The sequence below is a fragment of the Narcine bancroftii genome, chromosome 7 (genome assembly GCF_036971445.1).
Source record: "Narcine bancroftii isolate sNarBan1 chromosome 7, sNarBan1.hap1, whole genome shotgun sequence".
Classification (NCBI taxonomy): Eukaryota; Metazoa; Chordata; class Chondrichthyes; order Torpediniformes; family Narcinidae; genus Narcine; species Narcine bancroftii.
In genome coordinates this window covers 80,090,076-80,106,323 of record NC_091475.1, presented here as the reverse complement: position 1 = coordinate 80,106,323, position 16,248 = coordinate 80,090,076, and the positions used below count along the sequence as shown (strand labels likewise).

The following is a 16,248-nucleotide window of genomic DNA, read 5'->3' as shown; positions in this document are numbered from 1 at the left end:
GTCTGCTGCAACACCAAGAACCCCCCAGTGGACAACCATTTCAATTCCACATTCACTATCTGTCTATGGTCTCGGGCACTGCCAAACCAAGGCTACCTGAAAATTGGAGGAACAACACCTTATATTCTGTCTGGGCATTCTCCAACCAGGTGACATCAATTTCTTTAATTTCGGCTAGCCCTCTCCCCTGAGTCTCTCTCTTTCTTCCCTGTTCCTCCATCTTCTTTCCTCTAGCTCCCCACCCCCTTGCCTTGCTTCTCCTATCAGAGATCTATTCCCCATCACTTTTCCGCTTTTTTTTCTACCCTCCCATCTGTATCCACCTATTACCTCTTACCTGTTAGTCTGTGCTCCTCTCCCTTCTCCTTCCTCCCTCCCCACACCATTTTATTCAGGCACCTGCCTGCTTTTGTTTAGACATGACAAAGGGCTCAGGCCTGAAATGTTGGTTACCTTTTACCTCTAATGGATGCTGCGTGACCTGCTGACATTTGTGTTTTGCACTTACCTCCAGCACCTGCATATTTTCTTGTTCAACGAGCTGTGAGAGTTGTGGCTTCGTAATAGATGTCTGTGGATAGTTTTTTTCTGGAGATGAGGACAGAGAGTTCACGGGTGAGAGGTGACAGTTGATTAAGGAGGAACGTTAATGTATTAGACACAGTTCAGAGAAACTTTACAGGATTAATACATGGAATGAGTTGGTTGTCTAATGGGAGATAGTTATACAGGCTAAGCATGAATCAGTTGGATAGTGAGAGGGGAGTTGATTGAAATAGAGAAGACCATGAGGGGTGTTGAGTGTTTATAAATAAGGGTGCCCACTACAGAATGAAGGGAACATATTGCCTTTCAGAGAGATATGGGTCTTTGGAACTCACTCCCTGAAAGGGGAGTGAAGGACAATCTGAATATTTTAAAGGTCACGGCAGATGCATTTTTGACAAACAAGGAGTTAGGCAGGAAATTGGACAAAAATAAGTTTATTGTCATATATATTGTACAATTCATATATTCTGCAGCTGAACAGGTACATCATTAAAAAAAAGACTGCAGTAATCATTACATTGAGTAAAAAAGTCAAAAGCAAAAAGATACAGATTTAATAAATATTGACAGTTGTCTTAGAGGAAGAAATAAAAGTGACTCATAATAGTGCATGCAGCTCTTTTGTGGTGTCAGAACAACCAGAATCAACATTTACTGTCATGAAAGACATTATTTTATATAATATAATATAATATACAAAAGTTCCCAATTAGTGTAACAAGGGGAGGTTTAAGAGTGTGATAGCTGTTGGATAAAAACTGTGCTTGAACCTCAAGGTGCTGGTTTTCAGGCTTCTATACCATCTGCCAGAAGGTAACTGTGAGAAGAGGTTGTGACCAGTGTTGGGGGTCCTTTATGATGTTTTCTCTCTTCTTGAGGCAGCGCCTCATATTGATGTCTGCAGTGCCCATGATGGTCCTGGTTATGTTTGCTACCTTCCAGAGCCTTCTGCATTCCTAAGCAGTCAAATTCCCAAGCCAGGCTGCATACTTCCCAGAGTACACCTGTGGAAGTTGGACAGACAGGAGGCTACAAGCAGATCAGCCCTGACCCAACTGAATGGGGGAGCAGGCATACTCCAACTCTTAGTTCTTATGTTCAGGTTAAAAGTAGAGGCGCATATATTTGCAGCAGCGAACCAGCCCCGCTTGTCAGCTGAGTAGCAGTGGCAAAGATGGCGTTGCGGGTCCTTCTCTTCTGCTACAGACCAGAGGTACGCATACACGCTTATGTCAGCATGATATGAATTCCAGTACGCGAATGGCGGGCTCTGGATGGCCTTAAAGGCTCCAGCGTGAACTTCAAAATATATCAGTTATGCCAAACGAGCTAACAGTCTGGTGTCTCAGTTCTCAGTGCACTCAAGCACAACCCTTTACATTGGTGACCCCGACGAGTCTCAACGTTCTGAAGAATCAGCACAATGGACCCCGCAGCTCTAGGCACCATTGTGTTAAAGCTGCCAACTTTCTAGACGAACAGGCCCTGCACTTGGTTCGACCAAGCATAGGCCCAATTCCAGATTAAGTAGATTACCTCAGATTTGACAAAATGCTTCCATGTCATCAGCTCGCTGGACCAGGAGGCCTCCTCATCAGTCCATGACCTCATCCAGGCACTGCCAGAGGAAGATAAGTACATGGCTCTAAAGAACTTCCTTATTAACACTTGCGGGCTTTCAAGACACGAAAGGGCTGCCAGGCTCCTCCACCTGGATGGCCTAGGGGACAGAACACCATCTGCTCTCATGGACAAGATGCTTACCCTGGCAGAGGGACACAGGCCCTGCCTCATGTTCAAGAAGGCGTTACTTGAGCAAATGCCCAAAGACATTAAGCTGATGCTGACTGGTGAGGACTTCAGCGACCCACGTAAGGTGCGGCACGGGCAGACATCTTTTACCACTCGAAACGCGAGCCCGCAGGGACAATCAACCACGTTACAAAGCCAGTGCTCTAGACCAGCCTAACATGTGGGCCAGAACTGGCCCGCCCATGAACAGAGAAGCCCAACCCAAAGTGGTGCTTCTACCACCAACGGTGAGGTGCAGGAGCACACAGGTTCTGCCAACGGTATTCATTTCAGGGAAATGACAGGGCCAGCCACTGTTAGTGGCCATGGTAGCTGGCCAGCCGAATACCTACTCCATGTCTGGGACAGGATCTCAGGCCGCAGATTCCTTGTGGACATGGGTTGGAGATAAGCGTCGTTCCCCTTACGTCGCTCAAGACACGCACAAGACCTCACGGCCCCACCCTGTGCACAGCCAACAACACCACCATTAAAGGTTTTAGCAAGAGGCACATTAAAGGTTTTGGCGAAACCACTTTCAATTGATCATTCACACTGGTATCCGTGGACAAGACTCTTCTGGGAGTAGATTTCTTGCGGGAACACTGCCTGCTGGTAGATCTCCAGGGCAGACAAATGGTCCACTCAGAGACTACCCTTCGGCAGGTTAAATGAGCCAGCCACCCAGCTTGCCTCTATGGAGATTTTGCATGGCCAATACAGCCACCTCCTTGCCAGCTATCCTTCCATATTGGATCCCCAGTTCACTGTTACCATGCCGAAGCTCAGTGTCCAACACCACACGGCCACCAGTACATTCCCACGCCTGACGTCTGGCTCCCGACAAGCTCAACCTCGCCAAAGAAGGAGGAACTTGGTATTGTCCACCAGTCCGATAGTCCATGGGCCTCCCCCCCTCCATTTGGTACCCTCATGGGAAGGCTGGAGAGGCCAAACTGGGTGGACGAACTTAATGGTCCTCCTTGGTATTGGCATAGTGCCAAAGGACAACTTGAGAACCTCCTCAGCAGAGTTGGTCTATGGTGAACCCCTAGCAGTCCTGGGCCAGTTCCTCTCTTCACCACCAGGGCAGGACATTGGCACCATCATTATATTGGAAAGACTGAGAGATAAATTGGGATCACTTGCACCACCACCATCATCATGACACTGCCACCCTCCTTCCGCTTACCCTGCAGGCTTAGACACCTGTGACCATGTGTTCATTTGCAGGGGCTGACACAGGCCACCTCTTCAGTGTCCCTATGAGGACCCTACAAAGTACTTCAGAGGAATACCTCCACATTAACTCTTGACATTGGGGGCAAAGAGGAACTTTTCACCCTGGACTGCCTCAAACCAGCACACTTAGACTTGTCACAGCTGGTAATGGTCCCATCACTAACACATAGGGGTTGACCAGCGAAGCAGAAGACCTCACCCATGATGTGCAGTGAGTCCACCGGCACCGGTTCTTGGGAGGGGGGAGGGGCATTGTATGGCAGCACACATATTTGCAGCAGTGAGCCAGTCCCACTTGTCACGCGTGGTCAGCGGAGCAGCCGTGGCAAAAATGGCGTCGCGAGACCTTCCCTTCTGATACAGACCAGAAATACTCGTATCAGCATCACGTGAGTTTTGCTACCTGAGGGGCACCCTCCTGAGGGCCTTAAAGGCTGCGGCGTGAACTTCAAAGTAAATCAGTTGTGCTAAACGAGCTTACAGCTTGCTGTCACAGTTCTTCTCCCTGTGCTCATGCACAACCCCCTACAGCAAAACATATTCGTCAAGATATAAATCTATTACTTACAGTAAGGATAGGATATATGCATATGTGGAAAATCATGGCTAGATTAGGAGCTGAAGAGACTGTTCCTGTCCTATACAATTCTCAGCCCAAATATGTAGAAGGGCTTGATCATATTTCTGCATTTTATTTTCATTCTTCAATTGTCATTTGCTGCCATCTTCTCAGCTATGAAACTCTTTTTTTTTTCTTTGGCTTGGCTTCGCGGACGAAGATTTATGGAGGGGGTAAAAAGTCCACGTCAGCTGCAGGCTCGTTTGTGACTGACAAGTCCGATGCGGGACAGGCAGACACGGTTGCAGCGGTTGCGAGGGAAAATTGGTTGGTTGGGGTTAGGTGTTGGGTTTTTCCTCCTTTGCCTTTTGTCAGTGAGGTGGGTTCTGCGGTCTTCTTCAAAGGAGGTTGCTGCCCGCCAAACTGTGAGGCGCCATGATGCACGGTTTGAGGCGTTATCAGCCCACTGGCGGTGGTCAATATGGCAGGCACCAAGAGATTTCTTTAGGCAGTCCTTGTACCTTTTCTTTGGTGCACCTCTGTCATGGTGGCCAGTGGAGAGCTCGCCATATAACACGATCTTGGGAAGGCGATGGTCCTCCATTCTGGAGACGTGACCCATCCAGCGCAGCTGGATCTTCAGCAGCGTGGACTCGATGCTGTCGACCTCTGCCATCTCGAGTACTTCGACGTTAGGGATGAAAGCGCTCCAATGGATGTTGAGGATGGAGCGGAAACAACGCTGGTGGAAGCGTTCTAGGAGCCGTAGGTGGTGCCGGTAGAGGACCCATGATTCGGAGCCGAACAGGAGTGTGGGTATGACAACGGCTCTGTATACGCTTATCTTTGTGAGGTTTTTCAGTTGGTTGTTTTTCCAGACTCTTTTGTGTAGTCTTCCAAAGGCGCTATTTGCCTTGGCGAGTCTGTTGTCTATCTCATTGTCGATCCTTGCATCTGATGAAATGGTGCAGCTGAGATAGGTAAACTGGTTGACTGTTTTGAGTTTTGTGTGCCCGATGGAGATGTGGGGGGGCTGGTAGTCATGGTGGGGAGCTGGCTGATGGAGGACCTCAGTTTTCTTCAGGCTGACTTCCAGGCCAAACATTTTGGCAGTTTCCGCAAAGCAGGACGTCAAGCGCTGAAGAGCTGGCTCTGAATGGGCAACTAAAGCGGCATCGTCTGCAAAGAGTAGTTCACGGACAAGTTTCTCTTGTGTCTTGGTGTGAGCTTGCAGGCGACTCAGATTGAAGAGACTGCCATCCGTGCAGTACCGGATGTAAACAGCGTCTTCATTGTTGGGGTCTTTCATGGCTTGGTTCAGCATCATGCTGAAGAAGATTGAAAAGAGGGTTGGTGCGAGAACACAGCCTTGCTTCACGCCATTGTTAATGGAGAAGGGTTCAGAGAGCTCATTGCTGTATCTGACCCGACCTTGTTGGTTTTCATGCAGTTGGATAATCATGTTGAGGAACTTTGGGGGACATCCGAAGCGCTCTAGTATTTGCCAAAGCCCTTTCCTGCTCACGGTGTCGAAGGCTTTGGTGAGGTCAACAAAGGTGATGTAGAGTCCTTTGTTTTGTTCTCTGCACTTTTCTTGGAGCTGTCTGAGGGCAAAGACCATGTCAGTAGTTCCTCTGTTTGCGCGAAAGCCGCACTGTGATTCTGGGAGAATATTCTCGGCGACACTAGGTATTATTCTATTTAGTAGAATCCTAGCGAAGATTTTTCCTGCAATGGAGAGCAACGTGATTATTTTCACAATAAAACTATACACAAAAAAAAAACTGAGCAAAGTCTTTTTGAATCCTTTGTGTCAATTGAACACTGCAGCACAGAAAAAGGCCCTTCAGTCTGTGCCAAACTATTATTCTGCCTCGTTCTATTGACCTGCACCCAGACCATAGCCCTCCACACCCCTCCCATCCAGGTACCCATTCAAATTCTTAAATGTCAAAATCATGCCTGCTTTCACCACCTCCCTGGCAGCTCGTTCCATGCGCTCTCTCACCACTCTCTGTGTGATGAAGTTCCCCCTAATTTTCCCTTGAAACAGGCCACCTTTCACCCTTAACCCATGTCCTCTAGTTCTTGTCTCACCCAACCTCTGGAAAAAGCCTGCTTACATTATTCATATATACCCTTCTTAATTTTGTATCCTTCTATCAAATCTCCCCCATTCTTCTATGCTCCAGAGAATAAAGTCCTAACCTGTAATAGTCATACATTCCATAGCTGTACATTGTTACATTCATTCTCTAATTTGTTAAATAGTACTGGCCACATCTGTTGCACCTTGTAGTACTCCTCCCTCTGTTGTTTGAGGGGGTTTTCCCCTTTGGTCTCAGCCCTTCAATGCCCAGTAGCAGAAGGATCCTATACGGTGGTCCTTCCCCACAATGCCCTGGTCTGCGCCAACCCTCAGTAGGTCCTGCATGTACTCCTCCAGCCTTGAATAAGCTATTTGCCAGCATTCCTTGTGCTGGAAGACCATCCCTAATTGCCTTATCCTGAAAGGGCTATTTCAGCAAACCATTAAGCGTCCTCTTGCAGTGTCTCTGGAGTTATATTTGAGTGAGACCAGGTACAGATGGCTGAATTACTCCAACATTGTTTTTATTTGTCATTTGTTTGACATAGCAGAGTTGAACTTCCACAGCTGCTGTGATGGGATTTGAACGTGTATCTGGATAACAATCAAGTCCTCTGGATTACTGGTTCAATCGCTTATTGTCTCTGCTACTGCTCCCTGGGTTTCAATGACATGACATTTTGTGAATACAGGGCTAATAAGCCACAAATGGAGATATTTTAAAAAATATGAAATGAATTCATAATTTGAAACACTGCAAATTACCTATCAGGTCAGACAGCATCTGTGACCCCGCATTTCCCTTTGTTGGATTTTGGATTTCCGGTACACTGCTTTTGGAGTCACTGCTCTGTGATTTAATTGCAACACTGGTGCTGTCTCGTTGCAGGGAATGGCGTGTGCAACTGCGGAATCTGTGACTGCTGGGCTGAATGGACAGGGAATGCTTGTGAGATCTGGATTGGATCAGAGAGCTGAAGGTTCATCAGGAACACCACAGGTGGCTTAGTTACTACCACAGAAGATTATGGATATCTTGAAATGCACTTACCAAAAAAAACATTTTCACTTGCTAATGCTTCCATTTTAGGACTGTTCCTTGCAACGTACCAGCAGAAGATACTGTTTCATCATTAACACACCAGCATAAGTGGCAAGCTGACCTTTAATAATAAATAGTTATTAGCCCGGGAATCTGACAAGCATATTACTATCGGGAGTGACACATTTTAATGCCTAGCTTCAGTAACTTATAATCTACAGATAGAGCAGTGAACAGTTTCCTTGTATGCAAAGCAAACACTTAGGAATTGAGGTCACAAACACAATATGTTCCTCAGATTTGACTAAATGACTGAATAGTTAATTAGGAGGAAATACTGTTGACAGTAAACCCACAAGTGGCTGGAAGTTTTAATTGGTCTACAAATGACTATTGCAGTAAACATGGCTTCATACAGAGGCTAATTCAAGCAACATTTAGAGCTTCCTAATATTCTCTATCTTTAAGCACTGCTTTATAAAGCTTTACTTACACTTTGAAATAAAATGAATGGCACTTTTACACCTTTTGTGAGCCTCTTTGGTTTGTAAGCAATTCCAAGAAATTGATTCACTTCACAATAGCAGATGAAAAGGTAATTTTCCTCATTAACAGTAACTCTGTAAAAACTAGGTGACAAAAGTATGTTGCCAGCTGGATCATAAATGATGCAACATTGTGCATAAACTCTTCTTGGGTTATTTCAAAATAATGCATCTTACAAGGACAATCTCTTTTAACACATTCTATTTATTAAGAACAATTACATACTTTCAGTGGCAAGTTCCTTTTTTAGAATCCATCTTTCTGATGTTACTCTTGGATTTCAGCCATTTCATCCAGCAACCAAAAACTTTGGAGTGTACTCATTTTTATGCTACAGGGGATAAGGCAGCTATCCGATACACAGCAAAGACACACTGCATTTATGATCTGTTTTTAACTGATGGCCTTAAGGTGACGGGCATTTTAGCCTAATGATCTCTTGCCTCCAGCATTGATTAATTGGTCAATCTTTAGTTCAGCTTAGACCTGAAATAGGAGAAGATTATACTGAAAATACTCAGCAGGCCTGGGAGCATCTGTGGAGATAGAATCAGTGTCAACATTTCAGGTCTCCGACCTTCATGAGACATCTCTATGTTTCTCCCTCACAGACACTGGCTGATCTGCTGAGTGTTTCCAGCATTATCTGCTTTTATGTCCAAGCCCCAACATTTTTTGATTTCCATCAGTTGTTGAGTTTGTCTTGGTTTGACTACACATTGGACAGGCCACACCCCTCTCAAAGAAGTTGAAGTGTCAGCCTGAATTTCTGTGCTCGTCCTCTTGAGGGAGACCTCACCCAGCAGTTCTACCTCTGAATCATGACTACGTATTAATAAGTTGGAGGTCAAACCTTGTGGAGCCTTCCAGCTTGTGAAAAAATATCCATGCTCCTGCTCTTTCTTCATAGCTCTAAAAATTGTTGACTTCTCTAAAACTAAGAGGGACATATATATATATATATATATATATATATATAAATATTTATCTATATATACAAGACCAATAATGATAGTTTGTTTCCTAGGGTAGGTGTAATGGTATGGATTGTGTATGCTAATTGGCTCAGGCTGGCCCACACCCTGATGACACTCTTACCTGGACTACTCCCCTGGGATCCAGGCCATAAAGGTCGGGCCACCTTTTCCTTCCCTGCACTTCCCTAGTCTTCTATGCAATAAAGCCTATCGTTACCCTCAAGTCTTTGTCATTGCAATTATTGGGGCAGCTGATAGTGCCCAACAGTAGGAGAATCTAAGATGAGGGAAGGTGAAGAAATGGGATTTATAAGGGTCATGAAGGGACAGTTCTCAGAGGATGGTGGGCACGTGGAACGAGCTGCCAGACAAAGTGGGGAGGCAAGCAATGATAGTTTCCTTCAAGAAGCTCTTGAATAATTACACAGATAGGAGGGGGTTAGAGGTGTCTGGCTCTAATGCGGGTGAGTGGGTCTAAAGCAGGAGGGCATGTTGTTTGGTTCGGACAAGGTGGGCCTGCGGGTCTGTTTCTATGCTGTGAAACTCTTGTACTCTAAGCATTTATTCAGTCCCCACAAGGTTAATACAATAAATTGAGGACATTGTACATCAGATCCATTAAACAGAAAAGTGTGAGGTGTTTCCTTTTAAAGTTGGAAATGTCCTTGAGATCTGGAGCTAATGTACCAGCACAGAAAACCAAATTCATTTTTATGACGGATTTAGTCACTTTGAAATTGATGCATTAAGGCAATAGAGCTTTCCTGAGAGAAGAATTCATCCTGATTATTGGGATGGGCTCTTTGCCTCGACATTGCGACTCAAAGAACATTCAGTCAAAGGAAGAAATGCTTCTCATTAAATTAACAGGATGGAGCTGGAGATGCGCTTTGCGGGGGATGCTGCTGGAAGAGCAAAACATCAGATGGTTGGGACCAAGCCCTTTCAATATAACCTAGCCCAGCCATTCTCAACAGGCCCCTTGGAGGGGTGGGGGGGTGGGGTGGTGGGGAGGGAGGGGGGGGAAAGCACATTTAAGTAAAAGCCTTGTTTTCTTTTCACCTCAAGTAACAATTTTTTTTATATAGTCGGTAGGAAAGAAGTAGAGGAGGAACCAAAACTTGACTGCTTCACTGGGAAAAGGGCCCATAAACTTTGAGCAGAATGCTAAGGGCAGGGGCGGCATAGCTGAAAAAAGGTTGAGAGTGGCTAATCCAACCTGTGGTCAAATGCTCCATGAAAGCAGAGAAGAGGGAGGGGAAATCACTCTTTCCCAGCATTGGGAAGTGTGGTTCTGAGTGAGACCCTTCTAATTCTATGCTTTACCACAGGAGGTAAAAAAAAATGGCTGGCCATGTGATATTGAATGCTCAAAGATCTGAGCAGCACACTGCTGCAATGGGTGGAGCTGCTGCCTCAGAGTTAGAATGCTAGGGGTTCAATCTGGGCCTCCAGCACTGTTCTTGTGGAGTTTGCAACTATTTCCCATTGGCCATGCTGGTCCCTTCCCTGCGTGCTCCAGTTTCCCCCCTACATCCAGGTGGGCTGATTAATTGGCCACTGTAAATTGCCCCCTCAGGTGCATGGGAGAGGGGTCAAACCTGAGGGAGTTTAGGGTGATGTTGATGAGAATGTGAGGCAATAAAATGGAATTAGTGTAAATTGGTGACTGATGGTCAGTGCAGACATGATGGATTAACAGGCCTTCTTCTGAGCTGAATGACTCTTTGAGTCTTTTATTTAATCCTGAATACTATGGTGAGTCATTTATTCAAAGGCTCTGGTGGTACAGATGTTTATTGTCTATCCTTAACTGTCCCCAAGCTAAGAAAATATCTTGGTGGGTCTTGGGGCCACATAGTGGGTAAGGGTGGCACAGTTAGTGAAGTGGTTGGTGCAATGCAATTATAGCACCAGTGCCCCAGGTTCGAGGAAATGGTGAATCAGATGGTTTTGAACAATAATCTGATAGTTTTGTGGTGACTGAGATGTATTTTTCTCCCTCAATTCCTGAATTATTTAACTACACTCATTTTAATTCCTTGACTGCAGTGGTGGGATTTCAATCCACATTCCTGGATCAATTGCCCAGAGCTAGTGGTTGCTTGTCCAGTAACTTCACCAACACTTGCCAATTTCTGTTCCATATTCCATCTTAGCCAACCCATGATACAGAAGTGAAATGGAATCCGTTAGGCCTCAATTGTCCCTGCACTTGCCTTCACCCAACCAGCATTTAGATCACAATGGGAGCAGGAAGGGTTGCCCTCTTTAGTGAGACTGGGAAAGATGCCACAGCACCCACAAGGTTGGTGTTGCGATGGAAAGCCAGAGCCTGTGGGGAAAAGGGTAGAAATCTTACTATTCAATACCATAAGATGTGGGAGTAGAATGAGGCCATTCAGCCCATAGAGTCTGCTCTGCCCACCACATCATGGCTGACAAGTCAAGATTATTTGATTAAACAGACTTAGAGGGAAGATTTCCACACAAGGAACCCCAAAACTAGGAGTCTTCAACATAATTCAATCTCTGTTAAATGGGATCAGGATTCAGGAGAAACTTTCTTCAGGGACTGGGATGAGTGTGGAACTTGCTCCGTGAGGGAAGGGTTAAGGTGAAAAGCATAGCTGACTTTAAGGGGGTGAGCCCACGAGGGAGAAAAGGATTGAAGATTTGGGAAGGGAAGGCAGAGCAGGTTAACCTACCACAGAACAGAAAGATCGAATAGCCTGTTCCTGTGGTGTTCACTGTTTGTACCTCATGTGCAGATGGAGGCATCAGGAGAAACAACCAGTTATGAGGCACATCAGGAGGCTGCAGAATGCCCTCCTCCATTCAGCTGGCCTGTTCTAACATCACAGCACTGGTCTACCAACCTGTCCATCTTTGCATCCCTTCTCCATAGAAAATTAAAAAGCACAAAGACATAATCATGTACAAGATCATGAGAGCAATAGATAGGGTGAACTCAGAGAGTCTTCTGGGAATTGGTAGCCAGAGGACATTGGTAAGCAGAGGATCAGAGACAAGCTTTAAGATAAGGGGAAGAGTTTAAACAGGATCGTGAGAGTTAACTTTTTTACTGAGGGTGGTGGGTGTCTTGAACGGGCTGCCGGAGGAGGTGGTTGAGGCAGAAATATTTGGATGGATACATGAATAGGATGGGTTTAGGTGAGGAGCCAAATGCAGGTGGAGGGGACCATTGTGGGTAGGACATTTTGGTTAGCATGGGCAAGTTGGGCTGAAAGATCTCTTCTCATAATGTGTGACCCATGACTGGCTGTGATTGTGAATAATGCCATAAAACACTCTAAAATATGGAAGAAAACTAATATACTTTCTTCCCATGCTAGTAGTTTGCATCATCTACAAGATGCATTGCAGCAACCCACCAAGATCCTTTACGCAGCACCTATCAAACCCACTACCATCACCAGCTGGAAGGACAAGAGCAGCAAAAGCTGGGGAACATCACCACCTGGAAGTTGCCCTCCATCCTGACTTGGCTTTTCCCACTGAGGTTGGGTGAGAAGAACGAGAGGACGTGGGTTAAGGGTGAAAGGTGAAATATTTATCTTGGCATCTTGGCATAAGGGAGTGGTGAAAGTGTGGAAAAAATTGCCGGCTGAAGTGGTGAATGCAGGCTTGATTTCGACACTTAAGAAAAATTTGGACAGGGACATGATGGGAGGGGTATGGAAGGCGATGGTCTGGGTGCAGGTAAATGGGTCTAGGCAAAATATTAGTTTGGTGCAGACTAGATAGGCCAAAGGACCTGTTTCTGTGCTGCCATGTTCTATGGTTCTAAGATCCTATATCATGTAATTAATTCCAAAATATTTATATGAATGTTTGTGATATATATTTTTATATGGCTTGACTTCACGAACGAAGATTTAGGATGGGGGCTGTCCAAGTCTGCTGCAGGTGACTGACGAGGCCAATGTGGGATAGATATGCCAGGCCACAACGGCTGCAAGGGTAATTCTGTTCAGGGTTTGGTGCTGCTGAGTCAAAGATCTTCTTCCATCTCCTTTTGTCCTCAAGGCCAGCTCAGCGTGCGTTCTTGAAGGAGGAGACAGACTGGTGAATGGTGTGCCACCAGGCCACGTGATTGGAGGCTAGATTAGACCACTTGCAAAGTGTCAATGTGACAGGATTTCTTCCCACAAGATTTCTTCAGAGAGTCCTTGTACCTCTTTTTCAGAGCCCCTCTGTTACGGTAGCCAGTGGAGAGTTCACCATAATACACAATCTTGGGCAGGCAATGATCCTCCATCCTAAAGATGTGCCCAGCCAGCTTAACTGTGTCTTCATCAGCATGGTCTCAATGCTGGTAATTTCCCCCTGTTTGAGGTCTTCAATGTTGGTGATTAAGTCACTCCAATGGTTGTTAATGATGGTATGGAGGCAGGGCTGGTGGAAGTGCTCAAGGAGTTGTAGGTGGTGACAGTGTAGTGATTTCCAGTTGACAATCTCCAGTCAACTGAAATAAAGGCTGACTTCCAGGTGAGTCTTCAGTCGAGGCTTGTAGTTTCCCCACAGACCCTTCTCCAGAAGTGCTTTGGGAAAACCTAAAAACTACCATCCTGCAGAACTCTGAAGAAGTCCTAGAGCCGTACAGGATGGTGACTGTCTTCAGCTCAGCCTTGCTGATAGTAATGCAGAGAGGGTGGTACTCCTCCTGAGGTGTGGGCTGATGGAGAACTTCTGTCCTCTTCAAACTGACCCCCAGTCCGAAGAGCTCGGCAGCCTTCACAAAGCAAGATGTTATATGCTGCAGAGCTGTCTCTGAATAAGCAACAAGCATCGTCGGCGAAGAGTAGCTCTTGAACGAGTTGCTCCAATGTCTTCGTGTTGAGTGGGCAGCCATCAGTGCGATATCAGATGTAGAAACTGTGCTTGTCAACAAGTTCTTCTATGGCTCTTTGGAGCATCATACCGAAGAAGGTGGTGAAGAGAGTCGGCGCGAGGACTCAGCCTTGCTTTACACTGTTACCTATTGAGAAGGGCTCTCGGAGGTTGTTGTTGTTTCTGACCTGGCCATGCTGATCTTCATGTAGCTGGATGACCGTGCTGAGGAACTTTGGGGGACATCCCAGTCATTCCACGATCTGCCACCAATCTTTCCTGCTCACAGTGTCAAACGCTTTTGTAAGGTTGACAAACGTCACGTACAGTTCCTTGTTCTGTTCCCAACACTTCTCTTGGAGATGCCTAAGAACAAATACCATGTCGATTGTGCTCCTGTTGGCTCTGAAGCCACATTGACTCTCTGGGAGATGTTCTTCAGCAATGATGTCCACCAGTCTGTTTAGGAGTACTCTTACAATAATTTTTCCAGTGGCGGAGAGCAGAGTTATTCCCCGGTAGTTGGAGCAGTCAGACTTTATTCCCTTGTTCTTGTACAGGGTGCTGATGACTGCATCACGGAGGTCCTGTGATAGTTGCCTTGTTCCCAGCAGCAAAGTTTGGTAACACTGGGCCTCCATGCTTCCAAATCTCTGGTGGGATTCCATCGATTCCTGTCACCTTACCACTTTTCAGCTGCTCCATGGCCTTGCCAGTCTTTTCTAGGGTTGGAATATTGTCCAGTTCTGTTTTCTCTAGATGTTGTGGGATACAATGAATTTCTGAGTCGTGGACCATGCAGTTGGTGCTGAAGAAAGTCTGGAAATGTTCCAACCACCGGTTCAGAATGAATGCCTTGTCTGTGTAGAGTGTCTGGCCATCTGCATTGTGCAAGGGACTCTGGACCTGATGCAAAGGGCCGAACACCACCTTCAGGAGTTCATAAAACCCTCTGGAGTCACTGGTATTTGAGTTCTCTCTGCAAGGTTGATCCACCACATGTTCTGAATCTCTCAAAACTTGTGCTGGAGATCACTGCATACAGGGTGGAAGACTGCTTTCTCATCAAGACAAGACAGTTGAGCAAGGTGCACCTGGATCTCTTCTTCACCGGCAATTCTTGGATCTCCTGGTTGTTTTCATTGAACCAGTCTTTGTTCTTAGTGGAAAACTCTAGGACTTCTTCAGAGGTCTGCAGGATGGTAGTTTTTAGGTTTTCCCAAAGCACTTCTGGAGAGGGGTCTGGGGGGAAACTAGAATCTTCAAGCCTTGACTGAAGATTCACCTGGAAGTCAGCCTTCACTACAGTTGACTGGAGATTGTCAACTGGGGATCACTACACTGAAAAAGGAGAGGCGATCTATTATGTATGCACTTTCCCTGGCTGAACGGGACATCAGGCCCAGACTTCACCCGTACCCCAAGCATCCTCTTGCGCATGCATGCACACACACACAAATAATTGTATGTAAAATATGTGATTACTATCTGCTGTGTATTGTGTATGTATACCATGGACTAGATCATGGGTGGTAAACCTTTTAATTTTTAATTTAATCATACAACATGGTAACAGGCCATTTCAGCTCATGAGTCCATGCCACCCAATTAACCTACACCCTCAGTACATGCTCATGGGCCGGAATGGCCTGTTACCATGCTGTATGTCTAAATTACAAATTAAAAAATTACCCACCCCTAGTTCTAGAGAAATGCTGTTTTGTCTGGTTGTAAATGTACAGTCAGATGATAATGAACTGGAACTCCCTTTGCCATCACTGGGATTCCTGGAATTCCATCTCAAACCACTTTGTGGTTCACCATCACCTAAAAGACTGTGGATATTCAAGAAGGCACCTCCCCTGCATCTTATCAAGAGCAATTAGGGATGGGCAATTAGATGCTGGCTCAGCCTGAGAAGACCACATCAAATGAATTTAAAAATAGATTTTCCATTAGTTCCCTTCATCTGGAAGTGGATGAGGAGTCAGTAACCCCGGTGATGAACTGTGATGACCTGGCTTCTGCTGTATTCAGGTACAGACATGTTGGCCTTTTATGAAGATCACCTTCTCATTGCCAGGTTTTACACTTCCCCATATGGATCAAATCTACCTCCCTGTCTAATGCCTCCTGGAAAGGACTTTACACTGGAGGGAGGTGTGGGCTCATAGAGCTTGGTACCTGTGCCGAGGTGCACAATGTACTGGGTCTTTGAGAGAAGTGTTCCTTCTAACCCAGCCAAGCCCATGAATAGATTTTTTCTATTTGTTAATATCTATTTATATTCATTTTAGAGGCCTTCCCATTGCCCACCCCATCTGTCTGTATACCACTTCATAGAGCGTGGAACAGGCCTTTCAGCCCAACTTGCTGATGCCAACCAAAATGTCCTGCCCACACTTATCACATATTCATCCAAACCCATTCTGTCCATGCCTCTGTCCAAATGTGTCTTAATCATTGCGATGGTTCATGCCTCAACCACCTCCTCTGGCAGCCCGTTCCATACACCTACCACCTTCTGTGTAAAAATGTTACCACTCATGTTTCTGTTAAATCTCTTCCCCCTCACTCATACTTCCAGGAATGGACAAAG

General features: G+C 45.8%; 1 protein-coding gene across 2 annotated transcripts in view; it reads left to right on the top strand.

The window, feature by feature from the left end:
* itgbl1 (integrin, beta-like 1) overlaps positions 1 to 7,794 on the top strand; it is a 209,054-nt gene extending 201,260 nt beyond the window's left edge. For both annotated transcript variants that reach the window (XM_069892397.1, XM_069892396.1), the window contains exon 12: positions 7,120 to 7,794. In XM_069892397.1, the coding sequence (XP_069748498.1) occupies positions 7,120 to 7,208 (89 nt within the window). In that variant the 3' untranslated portion in view covers positions 7,209 to 7,794. The remainder of the gene's footprint in view (positions 1 to 7,119) is intronic.
* The last annotated feature ends 8,454 nt before the right edge of the window (positions 7,795 to 16,248 follow it).